Below are 14,976 nucleotides of genomic sequence, written 5' to 3'. Positions count from 1 at the left end.
ATTGTAATCAGACCATAACTTCCATATCTCTAAATTAAAAGAGTTTCCAAATTGGGGCTGATAAAAATGTTTCAAGTGTAAACATTCACATTATAATGATACTTACAACACCAGATGAGAGCACGTTGTTCAGGTACTCGAGGAATCCCTCATCCTTGATCTCCTGGTCAGTGAATATGAAGGTGATTCCTTTGCCCTGTGCTCCTGCCGTGCGATACAGGTGTTTTAAGTCCTCAAGCAAGTTAGACACATTGTAGGACCTGTAACATTGCAGTTGGAAAATCACTTTTTAAAAAATTATTTCAGGATTTATTACAACATATGACATTTATTGGATCTCATCATCAGGTAATAAAAACTGAATGCCACATTGTTATGTAACATTTTGCAGCATCAAATTATCAGTCAGTGAATAATACAAAGTCTCTGCACTTGACTATTTAAAAATGAATTTCAACTTAAAATGTAATAAATGATGGGTCTTGTGTGGTTGAGTGGTCTAAGGCACCTGTGATATCCTATCATGTGCTGGAAATTGGCCTTAAACCTCACAAGAAAATTAGTAACAAATGAATACCATACAAATAAAGGGTTAACTCAATACAATGAATACCATACAAATAAAGGGTTAATTCAATACAATGAATACCATACAAATAAAGGGTTAATTCAATGCAATGAATACCATACAAATAAAGGGTTATTTCAATGCAATGAATACCATACAAATAAAGGGTTAATTCAATGCAATGAATACCAAATAAATAAAGGGTTAATTCAATGCAATGAATACCATACAAATAAAGGGTTAATTCAATGCAATGAATACCATACAAATAAAGGGTTAATTCAATGCAATGAATACCAAACAAATAAAGGGTTAATTCAATGCAATGAATACCATACAAATAAAGGGTTAATTCAATGCAATGAATACCATACAAATAAAGGGTAAATTCAATGCAATGAATACCATACAAATAAAGGGTAAATTCAATGCAATACACTTTTATTGCTTACCATATATACTCACTTATAAGTCAAATCAAATTGTAAATAACAAAAACCTTTATCTACCATAGCATAATGTGCCTGCAGATTAGGGTCTATGTTGTTTGTTCTACTGATTACTCACACACATCTGTGACCTCATTCAGTATATAATTATACATGCAGGTAATATGTACCTCTGACCTAATTCATTGTAATAAATATAACATGTACTTGTGACCTCATCCAGTGCCAAGATGTTACAAATATCTTATGTTGGGGTTATAGTTAATAGATTGATGTTGTATTGTGGCTCGATGCTTCTTTTTTATTTGGCATTTTTTTATTCAGCTGATGGGACTATTTTTGTAAACATAAATCAGACAGTTTCTTAACTATAAAGCCCATTCTTGATTTCATCAATATAAACAGTACTAAAATAAAACCACAGCACAGATGACTGAATTAGGTTGCATGGATGGCTGAATGAGGTCACATTTCCTTATGTAAAAAAAAAAGATATATGGTATTGTTAAATGTACCCACCTTGTCAGTGTGATCTGGAATGTTTTGTATCCTGCAATGAATGATGCGAGTTTGGTCAGCGATTGTTTGCCTGAGCCACCAACACCAACCAAAAGGGCATTACCACGGGGTGTGCGTATTATTCGAGAAATCTTCACCAAATGTATCATAGCATCTTTGAAGAACACCAAATCCATTCCAGACCCTCGAATACTTTCATTGTACTGCTGCAAGAACATCTTAAGGCGTTCTTCAAGAGCCTCAAACCCATCAATCTGAAACAAAGACAACAGAAAAATCAGCTTCATAATCTTCTGAAATTATTTTTGCCTCATTTATCTGCATTGCAGATTCATTTGCTTCTCACACTACCCAAAAAAATGTACATAAAAAAACATTAAAAACTAGAATTTATACTGTTTATAAAAAGTTGTGATTCATGATAGTAAATTCTATATATATGAGTTAATTATGTTCATATTATGTCAGACTTCATGTATAAAAGAATAATAAAAAGAAACTGGAATGTGTTCTCTGGACAGGGATGCCCTTGCCATTACATTATTGTAATTGAAGAAAACCTTTGTTCAAGACACAGGGACAAACTTAAGAGTCTAACAGGTTCTGGTCTATATAGTTTGAAAGAAAAGATTGTAACCTGATCTAAGTATATTTAATAACTAAAGTTATTTACAATGAGTGCATCACAAAGACCTCAACTAATTACAATTTGCTCTGCCCTGCCTTAAGAGAGGAACCTGTGCTGGAAATGTTTGGGGGAATGGACATAAGGGGCCATAACATTTCTAAATGCTGATGTGAAATGCTTGAAATCAAACATATTCAAGGTCCCATCATTAGCTGCATGTCACATCTGGCTGAAAACAAAACAATCCCTGAAAAAGTAAAGCTACAGCAACCAAAGTTAGGTAGACTGGCAATCAGGGGCAATAACTCTTTTAAATGATAATGTGGCATGCCATAAATTAAATTCACTTCTAGGTCTCATGAAAGTAAAATTGTATGCCAAGTCTGGCTCAGATCCAACAATCCTTGGTGAAACTATGCTATGGAATATTATACAAAGATGACAGACTATAAGGGAGCCATAACTACTGTACATAAAGTTGTGAAATAAAACAAATTCCAACTATACCGAGGTTAAACATCATGATAAATGTTTAAATCTGAAAATCTTTAGTAAAGTTATGCTGTAGAGACCAAAGACCAAAGGATGAAATTTCAGGGGCCTTAACTCTTCTAAAAGATGCTATGGAATGCTGGAAATTAAACATAAAGCTGAACGATAATTCTGGTTGAAATACAAAAGTCCTTAATAAAATAATGCAGCAGAATGAAAGTCAGGACGACGGATAATCAACAAGCATAACTCCTGGAAATGAACCAAGGAATGCTGGAAGCAAACCCATTCAAAAAAAAAAAAAACATGTAAAATGTTGCTGAAATCCAACAAACCGTGTTAATTTTATGTCATCGCTATTTAAGTCTGGAGGGGAGATAAGAATGGGTCCCAACACATGCAATAATGCCATAGAATGCAGGAAACTGAATTCATTCAAAATTTCATCAATCAATAACTGCATAATTAAATTCTTTTATATCCAACAGACCTTGGCATAGATATGATGCAGAAATTAAAGTCTGAAGAATAGGCAATCAAGGGTCATAACTCATTTGATGATTATAAAGAAGGATGGAAATCAAACTCTTCCAACATCTCCTCAATGCTGCACACAAAATTTGGTTAAAATAAAAAATTCCATGTATTGTTACCATGGAAACCAAGTTATTGATGGACAATGCAATTGCTCTTGAGCTGTTCCAACTTTATCAAGTAGCACCTTAATCAGTCAATTCCAAAAACTGGTTACAATTTATGAAATCCATCAAGATTCAATTAAGCAGAAATTAGATTCATGACAAATGGGACATACAGCCATTATCGTATATACTCCCTTATTAGACCAGTCCAACTGCAAAGTGCAGTCACATAATGACTTGGCAGATCAGGGTCTATGCAGTTTGTTAGGATTAATCAGCAGAACAATCAAAATAAACCCTGATTGGCAGGCACATTATGCAATGGCAGATCAGGATCTTAGTTGTTTACAGTTTTACTCAACTTATAAGTGGGTATATACAGTATGTACTTACAAGTAAGGACACAGGTTTACATTTTATATTGCCTCCCAAAAATATGGAAAGGAAGAAAACTGAAGATATAGGCAATACAGATTATTTGGACCCATCAGAATACGATGACTCCATCTGGAAAACCACCATCTCGACCCATCAGAATATGATGACTTTGGAAAACCAGCCATCTTGACCCATCAGAATATGATGACTTTGGAAAACCAGCCAACTTGACCCATCAGAATATTATGACTTTGGAAAACCACCATCTCGACCCATCAGAATATGATGACTTTGGAAAACCACCATCTCAACCCATCAGAATATGATGACTTTGGAAAACCACCATCTCGACCCATCAGAATATGATGACTTTGGAAAACCAGCCAACTTGACCCATCAGAATATTATGACTTTGGAAAACCACCATCTCGACCCATCAGAATATGATGACTTTGGAAAACCAGCCATCTCGACCCATCAGAATATGATGACTTTGGAAAACCACCATCTCGACCCATCAGAATATGATGACTTTGGAAAACCAGCCATCTTGACCCATCAGAATATGATGACTTTGGAACCAGCCATCTCGACCCATCAGAATATGATGACTTTGGAAAACCACCCATCTTGACCCATCAGAATATTATGACTTTGGAAAACCACCATCTCGACCCATCAGAATATGATGACTTTGGAAAACCAGCCAACTTGACCCTTCAGAATATTATGACTTTGGAAAACCACCATCTCGACCCATCAGAATATGATGACTTTGGAAAACCACCATCTCGACCCATCAGAATATGATGACTTTGTAAAACCAGCCAACTTGACCCATCAGAATATTATGACTTTGGAAAACCACCATCTCGACCCATCAGAATATGATGACTTTGGAAAACCACCATCTCGACCCATCAGAATATGATGACTTTGGAAAACCAGCCATCTTGACCCATCAGAATATGATGACTTTGGAAAACCAGCCATCTCGACCCATCAGAATATGATGACTTTGGAAAACCACCCATCTTGACCCATCAGAATATTATGACTTTGGAAAACCACCATCTCGACCCATCAGAATATGATGACTTTGGAAAACCAGCCAACTTGACCCTTCAGAATATTATGACTTTGGAAAACCACCATCTCGACCCATCAGAATATGATGACTTTGGAAAACCACCATCTCGACCCATCAGAATATGATGACTTTGGAAAACCAGCCATCTTGACCCATCAGAATATGATGACTTTGGAAAACCAGCCATCTCGACCCATCAGAATATGATGACTTTGGAAAACCAGCCATCTTGACCCATCAGAATATGATGACTTTGGAAAACCAGCCATCTTGACCCATCAGAATATGATGACTTTGGAAAACCAGCCATCTTGACCCATCAGAATATTATGACTTTGGAAAACCAGTCATCTCAACATCTCATTTTGAATCAACTGTAGATTTAAGTTTAGAGGGACATGGTGGGAGTTCATATGAGCTAGTAATCTGGAAAAACGCCATCTATATAATCCGTGTTCTACAGTATTTAAGTCTGAGTACTCTGAATAAAGGATTATCACAAGGACAATATATTACTGTATATAAAACAACTTACTGGTTCATAGATTTTTGGCATGTCAAAATCACTGTCTTCTGGTTCATCTCCTGTGGCCTCTGGAGCATCTCTACACAGCAAATATAGTCAGTGTGAGGATAGAAATTCAGTATACAAGATTAGGATTCAATTTTGATAAATGACTTTATTTAAGCACCATATATGCTTGCTCATAAGCCAAATCCAACTGCAAAATGCAAGTGCCCAGATCTGCCACGCATAAAGAAATGGCAGATCTGGGTCCATGCAGTTTTTTAAGAATAATCAGTATAAGGAAGAACATAGACCCTGATCTGCTGGTGTGTTATTCAATGGCAGGTCAGGACCTATCTTGTCGGCAGTTAAATTCAATTTATAAGTGAGTATATACAATATATATTCCTATGACAATTTTTTTCTTCTTGAGATAATAGCTACATGTATATGACAATTTTTATTCCAAACTATTCAGCCAATGTTCTGTAAGCTAAACACATTTATTGCATTTGCCACCTGGAAAGTCCTTTGTATTCTGATGCAGTATATTTTTGGAAATAATATGCACTCTGGACCTTTTATTGAATATTTGTTTAAAACATTTTATAAAGTATAACACTATGTAAATAGTTCCAGAATTTTTCAAAACCATGAAATGGTTAAAAAAGGAGTTACTTTTTCAAGTAAAAAGGTAACTTTATTTTATGTGTTCTGTCTGAAAAACTAACATTCATTTATCCATTGCCCCTTGATAATTTGCATGTACACTGCTTGTACATGCATACTGAATTATGAACAGTTATTAAAACCTTTCAACTGCCAAATCCATTGGTCTCCACGAAAATAGTACTATACCACATGCCTGGTTTCACATCTTTGTTCCAATGGTAAATAATTGGTTCTTTTGAAAGATTCTATTCAATATGACACAGTATTGAATTTAATGAAGCGAATTACACTTATATTAAGTGATCAAAGCTAGCATATATATTAAAACAATATAATGAAAGAGTTTTGTTCAGTAACAATGCCATAACTAACAATAACTCCTTGTCTGATCACCACAATGAAATTGGTATTGTTGTATGATGCAAACTATGCTGAAGAATCTGTGTACCTTGGACTCAGCTTTAGGCACATTTAGCAATACTGTACCTTGGACTCAGCTTTAGGCACATTTAGCAATACTGTACCTTGGACTCAGCTTTAGGCACATTTAGCAATACTGTACCTTCAGTCATGACCACGCTCACTCTGTGCTCTTTAATTACCCTGCCCAACAAAGCATGTAACAGGATAAAAGGGGATAAACTTGAATAGAAAGTAAATGGAGCTGGGACCTTTGACATAGGGACACTTTTGTGAATCTACACTATCAACATGGCTACCCAAATGACAGAGTAGAATACACACTTTTTATGCAAGCTTTAGGAAAATCTGTATGCATTTCCAAAATTATGGACCTGACTCATAATTAATTTATGTTCAAAATAGTACCACTTAGTTATAAACAATGTATATGGCATGCATGCTGGTCAATTACAACCACAGACAATGGAGGCAACATAGTAAGTCATTGGCATTGACTCATCAACTTGAATTGTTAAATAATATAGCTTCAAGGTCTCAGATAACTTGCAGATCAGCTTCTTGGTTCCTGACAACAGCATTATAAAGAGTCCAGAGTGTATATACAGTACATTGTAAAGAGTCCAGAGTGTATATACAGTATAAAATATCTTTGTAAAAATATTAACTTATTTGTTTACTATACATAATTATTCAAAAGCATTGTCGTACCAAAATGTATTAACAAACTGAAATGTTAAATTAAATGAACTGTAACGTATGTTTGTTAAAAGTTAATTGTTGTAATTTCTGCATCATACAAATTTATGAAAGCAAACATTTCAGCATTTATAAAGTAAATAATATTTTAAGATGCATTTGACAAAATATTTTAAATGATCAAAATATTGTATGGAGAAAAAAAATTCATCGAACAATCTATTGTAATGCTGACAACATGGACTTAAGTGATAAAACGTGAATGCAACTTTTAGCAGTCTAGTAGCCAAATCACATCTACAAGAGTAGCTGGCCAAAATACTTGGGTCACTAGCAAGATACCTTCTGTAGTAATATCCCAGAATGCCATGCATTGCATCTGTCACAAGGCTTTTCTACTTTTTTTCATCTTCATCCACATTTGATAGTAGATTTATTATCTTCATCTGCATTTAATGGCACTATCAGCATATTTTTTGCACTATTAAGAGGCTTTTATGCCAGGATACTTTCCAGCCATGTTGGTAAAATTCAGTTGTGTTTTTTTTTTATTTTCCTTTTAAAACAGATAAAGCTGTTTCAGTGGTTTTCTAATTTTAGTAATGGATCAATATTTTACACTGAATTGGCATCATTTGTATAAATTTGAAAAACACTTTCATGGCAGGATGCATAGTCAAATTTGGTAAAATTCTTGTGTTTAAAAAGTATTCTGTTGTTTTTTTAATTAGTAATGGCAGACTATTTAATAGCAGATAAGCATCACTTGTTCAGATTTTAAAGCCAGTCATGCCACAGTGATTTCTGTCAAATTATGGTCAAACTGTTTGAAGCAGTTTTCTTTTCTTTTTTTAATTCTTGAAAGTGCTTTTGCTTATAGTAATGGCAATCATCTTTAATGGAATAATGACATCATTGGTACAAACTTTAATGCCAGAGAACATCTGTGAAAATCCAGCCAGCATTTATCTACAGGAAGTTGAAAAAAGGTTTTTGTATTTGTAATAATGGCAACCATATTTAAATGTGAATGGGGCAAAATTTGTACAAATTCATATTTTTCTCAAATAAAAATTGCATTCATGGGCCAAATGTATTAAGAGAAAGTGAAATGTGGAAATACAAGAAAATGGTTGAAAAAAACTGAAAAGACATTGAACAGATTAGTGGAAACAGAAATATATATGGTGAGTTAATGGGACTATATTATGAGTGGCTACATCAAATATTTATAATAAGAATGTCATTAGAATCTGCTAATCATAATGTGCCCAATGAGAAGGAAGCTGTTCTTAAAATGTACCTGCAGCATCATGATTTTCTCAGAACCTACTAGCTTTCAATGCCTTTTATATTATTTGCACCAAACTGTGTGGGCTAAATCATTCTCAAAACTGGAGCTTACATGTAATTTTTTTAATTGCATCCTGACCAAAAGAGAATCAATCTCTAGAGTGAAGAGTTCCCATCACAGACAGTGAGGTTAAACTCTTCAAGTATGAAAATAAAAATGTACTGCTTATGACAATGTCAGTAGGTATATATTAGGATGAACTTTAACCTCATGAAATTCACGTAAATTCTATTATTTTAAACCTATAGTGTGGGTAAGGTGGCATTGTGAAAGGGTGACCTCTAAAGAGGGAGACAAAATGGTTCAAATGTATAAGATTTTGGTGTTGACAAGATTGCCTTGCCAAAGAGCTGGCATCACTTGAGAAGGGACCACTAAAAGTGAAGGCCACAGTTTTACACTGAACATGGAAAAGTTCATTTCTTCACATTTTACTAGTACTTAGTAAATAAAACAACTTACTGCAACAATAAAAAAGTTGCTACATTTTGTTTTCTTCTATGAATTTGATCTGGAGTTTCTAATGCTAGCTGTTCTTTAAGATGTTGCATAAAGCTGATCAGAGTCAAAACTCAATGGAGTGAAAGAGAAGATTCCTAACCTCAACAAAAAGATAGAAACCTCAACAACAACAAAAAACACACAGCAAAACACAAAATAGTGACACTACTACAAATAAAGCAACATGAGACAAACCAAACAGAAAGACAGACTCTTTGACACAAAGATTGTATCCATACCTGTAACTTGATTTATTTAAGCATTTGTACATAAGCATTTTAAGACATCAACATATTCTCCATTTTAATTACCTTTTAATTGTTACTTTATTGAGACTATGCCCACAAATAAGCACAGGTGTCAAATTACCCCACAAAATACTTTGGAACAATGGCATTTATTTTTATCTCAGTGTGTGCAAAAACATCCATGCATACAAACATACTTTGGAACAATGGCATTTATTTTCCTACACGATAAACATACATATAACATACATATAATGGTGTGTGCAAAAACATCCACACATACAAACATACTTTGGAACAATGGCATTTATTTTCCTACATGATAAACATACATATATCAGTGTGTGCAAAAACATCCACACATACAAACATGCTCTGGAACAAAATGGCATTTATTTTCCAATACCATAAATATATATATATATATCTCGGTACCTCAAAAAATCCCCAAAGTAGTGTGTAGGTTTTACAAACTCTACTACGTCTTCTGGGAGGTCCTCTTGTACTACTCTAATAAGTGTCTTTTCAAACCAAGCACAGTCTTCCATGGATATAAACCTATTAGGATGAACAGTTAGTGGGGAATAGGATTACAAGTTTGGGAAAAAAAGTTTACATTTTGAGCTACAAAGTGTATAATAAATATGTGTTTAAAGGGGAGGTAACTGTTGATAGACAAAGAATGATCCATGAATTTTTTTTATTTTTGTGTAAAGTTGTTTTTTATTTGGATACTGATAAAGAATTAGTTTCATTTACCAAAATTTTCATAAATGGAAAAAATATATAAAATTCAACATAAAATTGGCAAAATCAATCAGTTTGTCTTAAAAGTGATGTACAGTATGAAAACCAAAATGTGACTTTTTCCCATAAATCTAAAAGAAAAAATAAATAAGTACTATGAATTACTTAGTACTGTGTGCATAATGTTTCATAATTTTATGAAACCCATCATTTTCATTACTACCTTCAGCTGTAGATACAACTTTCTTTTTAAAATCAAAGAACTGAAAATTCTGAAAGGTTTTGATCCCATAAAAGTGGCAGGATATGGTTGATTGTTTTTTTTTTTACCTCACAGCATGCATGCATTATTATTTTTCATCTTTGAAATCATTGGATACTGGGTAGTTTTTAATTTAGTTGTTTTCAGGAACCATGAAATCCATACAATTTGGAACCCTATAAAGAACAATTAATTCATATTAAATGAATTCACAGGTTTGAGTTTTTAAAAAAAATTAAAAGTGGTTCAAGCTGCATTGTTGTTTTTATAAACCAGGCTAATACTATCATTCTCAAATTCTATGATCAGTTATCTCACCCTTAAAGTTAATTATTATCATGACTAACCCACTTCATCAAAGACAACAACATATGAAAATCTATAAAAATATGATAAAGTGGAACGAACTCACTGAAATAAAGAAGAGCTATTAGTTGATGTGAGTGAGAAGTTTAGAGACATGATAAGCAGTAACATAAAAGGGTTCCCACATATATTGGTCAAAATTTTCACAGCAAATACAGGACCAAAATGATTGCATTATAATTATATATGTTTCAAACACAGAAATTGAATTTATTTTAAAACAAGGTGTTTACTTGTGAACCTGTATTTCAATGTAAACAGAAGCACTTTTGGAGCAGCTGAAAATATAAACACTGGTACAAAGGCAAATTCAAGAGTCTATCATGCTTGAAAATTAGGTCACAATGACCTACTATTTAAATAGTTGAGTTATTCTCCTTGAAAAGAAGCCATATACTAATTCTCACATGTTCATGAAACAGGGTTCAAAAATATTGAGGGGTGTAAAGAAAAGATAGCTGAGCTTAGTGACACTCAAGTATGTAAATTATGTCACAGTGAAACAGTTCTTGTATGGTTGAGTTACTATCCTTAAGATGCAAAAACATGCCAAGTTTTGTGAGTGTAGATGAAATAGGGTTTAAGATATTGTGAGTGTAATCATGAAAATTAGGCCACAGTGAGTTATTTTGCATGCATTCATATAATAATTTTCATACATTTATTGAGGATGTAACAAATTGAGGGCTGGAAATATAAAAATCTGTCCAATATGAAAACTGGATCACATATCAAAGTTCATATTTAAGAAATAGAGACCAAGATATTATGGGTGTAACAAATGGATGAGAACACAAATGTCACTCTAGTATGAATATCAGGTAAAAATGACCTAGCACTGGCATGGTTGAGTTACTCATATAGAAATGCATCCACATGCCAATTTTCATAAGTGTAGGTGAATTAGGTGTCAAAATATTAAGGGTGTAACAAGCATGTTGTGAATTAATGGATGCACAACAAAATACATCTGGAATACTCAGTCAAGGTTTCTATTTTCATAAGTGTAAATGAAACAGGGGTCAAAATATTACAGGTGTAACAAACATGTTGTAAATTATTGGGCACATAACAAAACACCTCTGGAATACTCAGTTAAGGATTATCAACTTTGTCACATTAAATCTAAGATATTTTGGATTGTCCAACATTAGGTCAAAGTTGCTTTCTAAAGGTTATTTTTACTTGGCACTCCCATGCAATAAATTCCATGCAAATTCTATACATTTTATAAATTCTGTGCATATTCCAAGTTATTCTTAGATTTGTCAAATTTCAAGATTTTTCAAGGCCTGAAATAACCAGGAAAACTTTTCCCAAGTATGACTGTGGGAACTCCAAAACACTAAAATGCTAACGATGAAAGATGCTCAGTGTTTAAGAAGATGATATTAATCTTATTTCATTCAAGATTGTTTAGCATTTTAAATTCAAAATATTAATCTGAAAGAGGTAAATATAAGTAGTAAATTTGCCTAAATTACAGCAATTTTTCTTCTATATCATAGACAAACGTGTGTTATTCAGCAAAAAATATTAAGAAACAAGACAATTTAAATAAACAAGTCCTGAAAAAGGTTGAACAAGACTGAAGATTTATATTCAATATATTGTTTTGGAATTCCAATCAATATTTATAGGCTAACTTTGTATCCAAATGTAATTTCTTTGAGGACCTCTTTTCTTCGATGTCAAAAATAATTTCTTTTTCAGAGGTGGACAAATTTAAATAATGTATACAGAGCATATTTCATGAAAAAGACAAAAGGCACAAAGCAGAAAAAGGTAAAAAAAAAAGCACAATATTTCCACAAAACATCTAAATTTCAAACACCTTCAAAAATTTCAAAACATGAAATATTAGATGTTCTACAGACTACAAAAGCTTGGAAAACTTTCGGCTTTAAAAATGTTAAAAGCTTTGTGAAACAGCCAGCACAACAGATCAGACGGAGGGGGAGGGTAAATGTTCCTCAAACCTCATAAAATCAACAAAATAGTGAGTATCCTCAAGATGTACAACAGCATCAGCTCCCAATTCCTCCTCGATAACACGTTTCATTGATTTAATAAACCATTTGTAATCATCAGCATTTGTAAATCTGGTAAAACAAACATAACAAGCACATGCAAGATTAATAAATGTGAAAATGCTACATCATTATAATGAATATGGAATTTGAATGGTTGTACAAGTATTCATTTATTAATTAATTACTTAATATTGGTACCAACATGTCCAGGGGATAAATGCTCAAGTCTCACAGTAATTTACAGTCAGATATTATTTATAAACAACTTTCACTTTTATTTTGTCAAATTTGGTTCATTTTTTCGAGGCTTTGATAATAGCCTGTCACATAGGAATTGTTCATTAAAACCAAAATAGAGGCCCATGGGTGGTCTAAAGCACTCACCATTACTGATCACTGCCATCTCAACTCTGTCCATATGGATTCAAACCTCAGTTTCAGCCAATATGGGTATGTGAAAAAGCTTGCCAGTAGTTTCCTATGGGTTGGTGGTTCTTACCAGGGTTTTCCTGGGATCTTCCGCCAATTATACTGGATGCCATGTATAGCCTATTTTTCACAGAGAAATGGCATTAAACACAAAACAACAACAACAACAACAACCAACAACAATAATAATGTTGGGAAATAATATTTGTCTGCAAAATTTAGAAAATACAGTTCTTACTTCCCTCACCCCCATCCCCCAAAGAAAAACATGATATGTTATTGGTACATATATTTTAGACATGTTTATTTTTTACATGCAATATCAGTATCTCAGTATATACAAGTAAATTGTTCCTGATCAAAAATTTGTTTCTGATGTACCCTCTTTTATCTTTTATTTTAATAAGAGCTGTTAAGGGATACTTTTAGTTTCCATTTTAATAACAGCTCTTAAGGGATTCTATCATCTTCCACTTTAATGACAGCTGTTATGGGATTCTATCATCTTCCACTTTAATGACAGCTGTTAATGGATACTTTTATTTCCATTTTAATAACAGCTGTTAATAGATACTTTTAGCTTCCATTTTATCTTTGACTTCAATGACAGCTGCCGCAGTGTTAAGGGATGCTTTTATCTTCCACTTTAATGACAGCTGCTAAGGAATACTTTTATCTTCCATTTTAATGAAGGCTGTTAAGGGATACCTTTAACTTCCATTTTAATAACAGCTGTTATGGGATACTTTTATCTTCCACTTTAATTGCAGCTGTAAAGGGTAATTTTATCATCCATTTTAATGACAGCTGTTAGGGACACTGTAATCTTCAATTTTATCTTTGACTTTAATGACTGCTTTTAAGAGATGCTTTTATCTTTAACGACTGGTATTAAGGGATACTTTGCTGTATCATGATTTTCACCTGGTTAGATATAATTTCTTGATTCTGACATTGACAGATAACAAAAACCTGTAAATATTCATTTAACCCTTTCCCACATACATGCTAATCTAGAGGCCCCTACCTCATTTCAAGTGTATTCTAACACCTCTAGTACATGAAAAGGTAAAAGCATTTGTACATCCCTGCCATATCTCTATACAAGCACTTTTGGTAAGCTCCTCATTAATAACTGTCATTTGCATAATTAATGAATTGATGACTAGATATGATGTGAATATCCTCACTAGTAAAACAAGTTTTCTGGAAGTTTCTATGCTGTCATAGCACAAAAGCATATTAGATAAATCCCAAACTGTCAAGCATAGCTAAGAGGGCATTAGATAAATTCCAAACAGCCAATCAGAGCTAAGAGGACATTAGATGAATCCCAAACAGCCAATCATAACTAAGAGGACATTAGATGAATTCCAAACAGCCAATCACAGCTAAGAGGACATTAGATGAATCCAAACTGTCAATCAGTGTTATGAGGACATTAGGTGAATCCCAAACAGTCACTCTGAGCTAAGAGGACATTAGAAATTCCTCCAAATTGCAATTATTTGCAGGCAGAATCAAAGAATCAAAACAATAACATTGATGTTTGAGAATTAAATTTATCTCTATACCATATAAATAACCATGAAAACTTATTTTACAAGTAAAAACCAGAATAAGTCCAGCACATATAGCCTTAACAGCAATGACACCAGCCCAAACAGCTTAATCATAATTGCTTGTGATTGCAGATTTTAAAGCCCAGCACTGAGTGGAATCTATTTATAGTACACTAAGCTTAGACCTGCCACTTGATGTATATGCTTGTAAGAATATTGCTATTTCTCACTTTATACATTTAAAAGAAACAATAAGCACTAAATGTTGAATTGGAAGATTTAAATATGCATATATTAATGTGCAGTTTTTCTCCACAAGCTGCACTGGGATACCAACATCTGGTGATATACTACTCTACTGACAACACACTATATCATTTAGCAAGAGACATGCACACTGAACTGAAGTT

The 14,976-nt window shown here is 33.4% G+C and overlaps 1 protein-coding gene across 4 annotated transcripts in view; it reads right to left on the bottom strand.

Moving 5' to 3' along the window:
• The window catches only part of LOC149780919 (dynein axonemal heavy chain 5-like), a 199,854-nt gene that overhangs the window by 46,133 nt on the left and 138,745 nt on the right, over window positions 1-14,976 (bottom strand). For 2 of the 4 annotated variants that reach the window (XM_089938013.1, XM_089938016.1), the window contains 4 exons: window positions 12,522-12,644; window positions 5,301-5,370; window positions 1,537-1,790; window positions 107-260 (listed from right to left, as the gene is read on the bottom strand). In XM_089938013.1, coding sequence (XP_089794139.1) covers window positions 107-260; window positions 1,537-1,790; window positions 5,301-5,370; window positions 12,522-12,644 — 601 coding nt within the window. Of the gene's footprint in view, window positions 1-106; window positions 261-1,536; window positions 1,791-5,300; window positions 5,371-9,602; window positions 9,726-12,521; window positions 12,645-14,976 lie in introns of all 4 variants that reach the window. The other 2 variants (XM_089938017.1, XM_089938014.1) reach the window with 2 other exon arrangements.

Source organism: Sinohyriopsis cumingii, chromosome 16 (genome assembly GCF_028554795.1).
Source record: "Sinohyriopsis cumingii isolate HCF-2022 chromosome 16, ASM2855479v2, whole genome shotgun sequence".
NCBI lineage: Eukaryota > Metazoa > Mollusca > Bivalvia > Unionida > Unionidae > Sinohyriopsis > Sinohyriopsis cumingii.
This window is presented reverse-complemented; position numbering and strand designations above follow the sequence as displayed.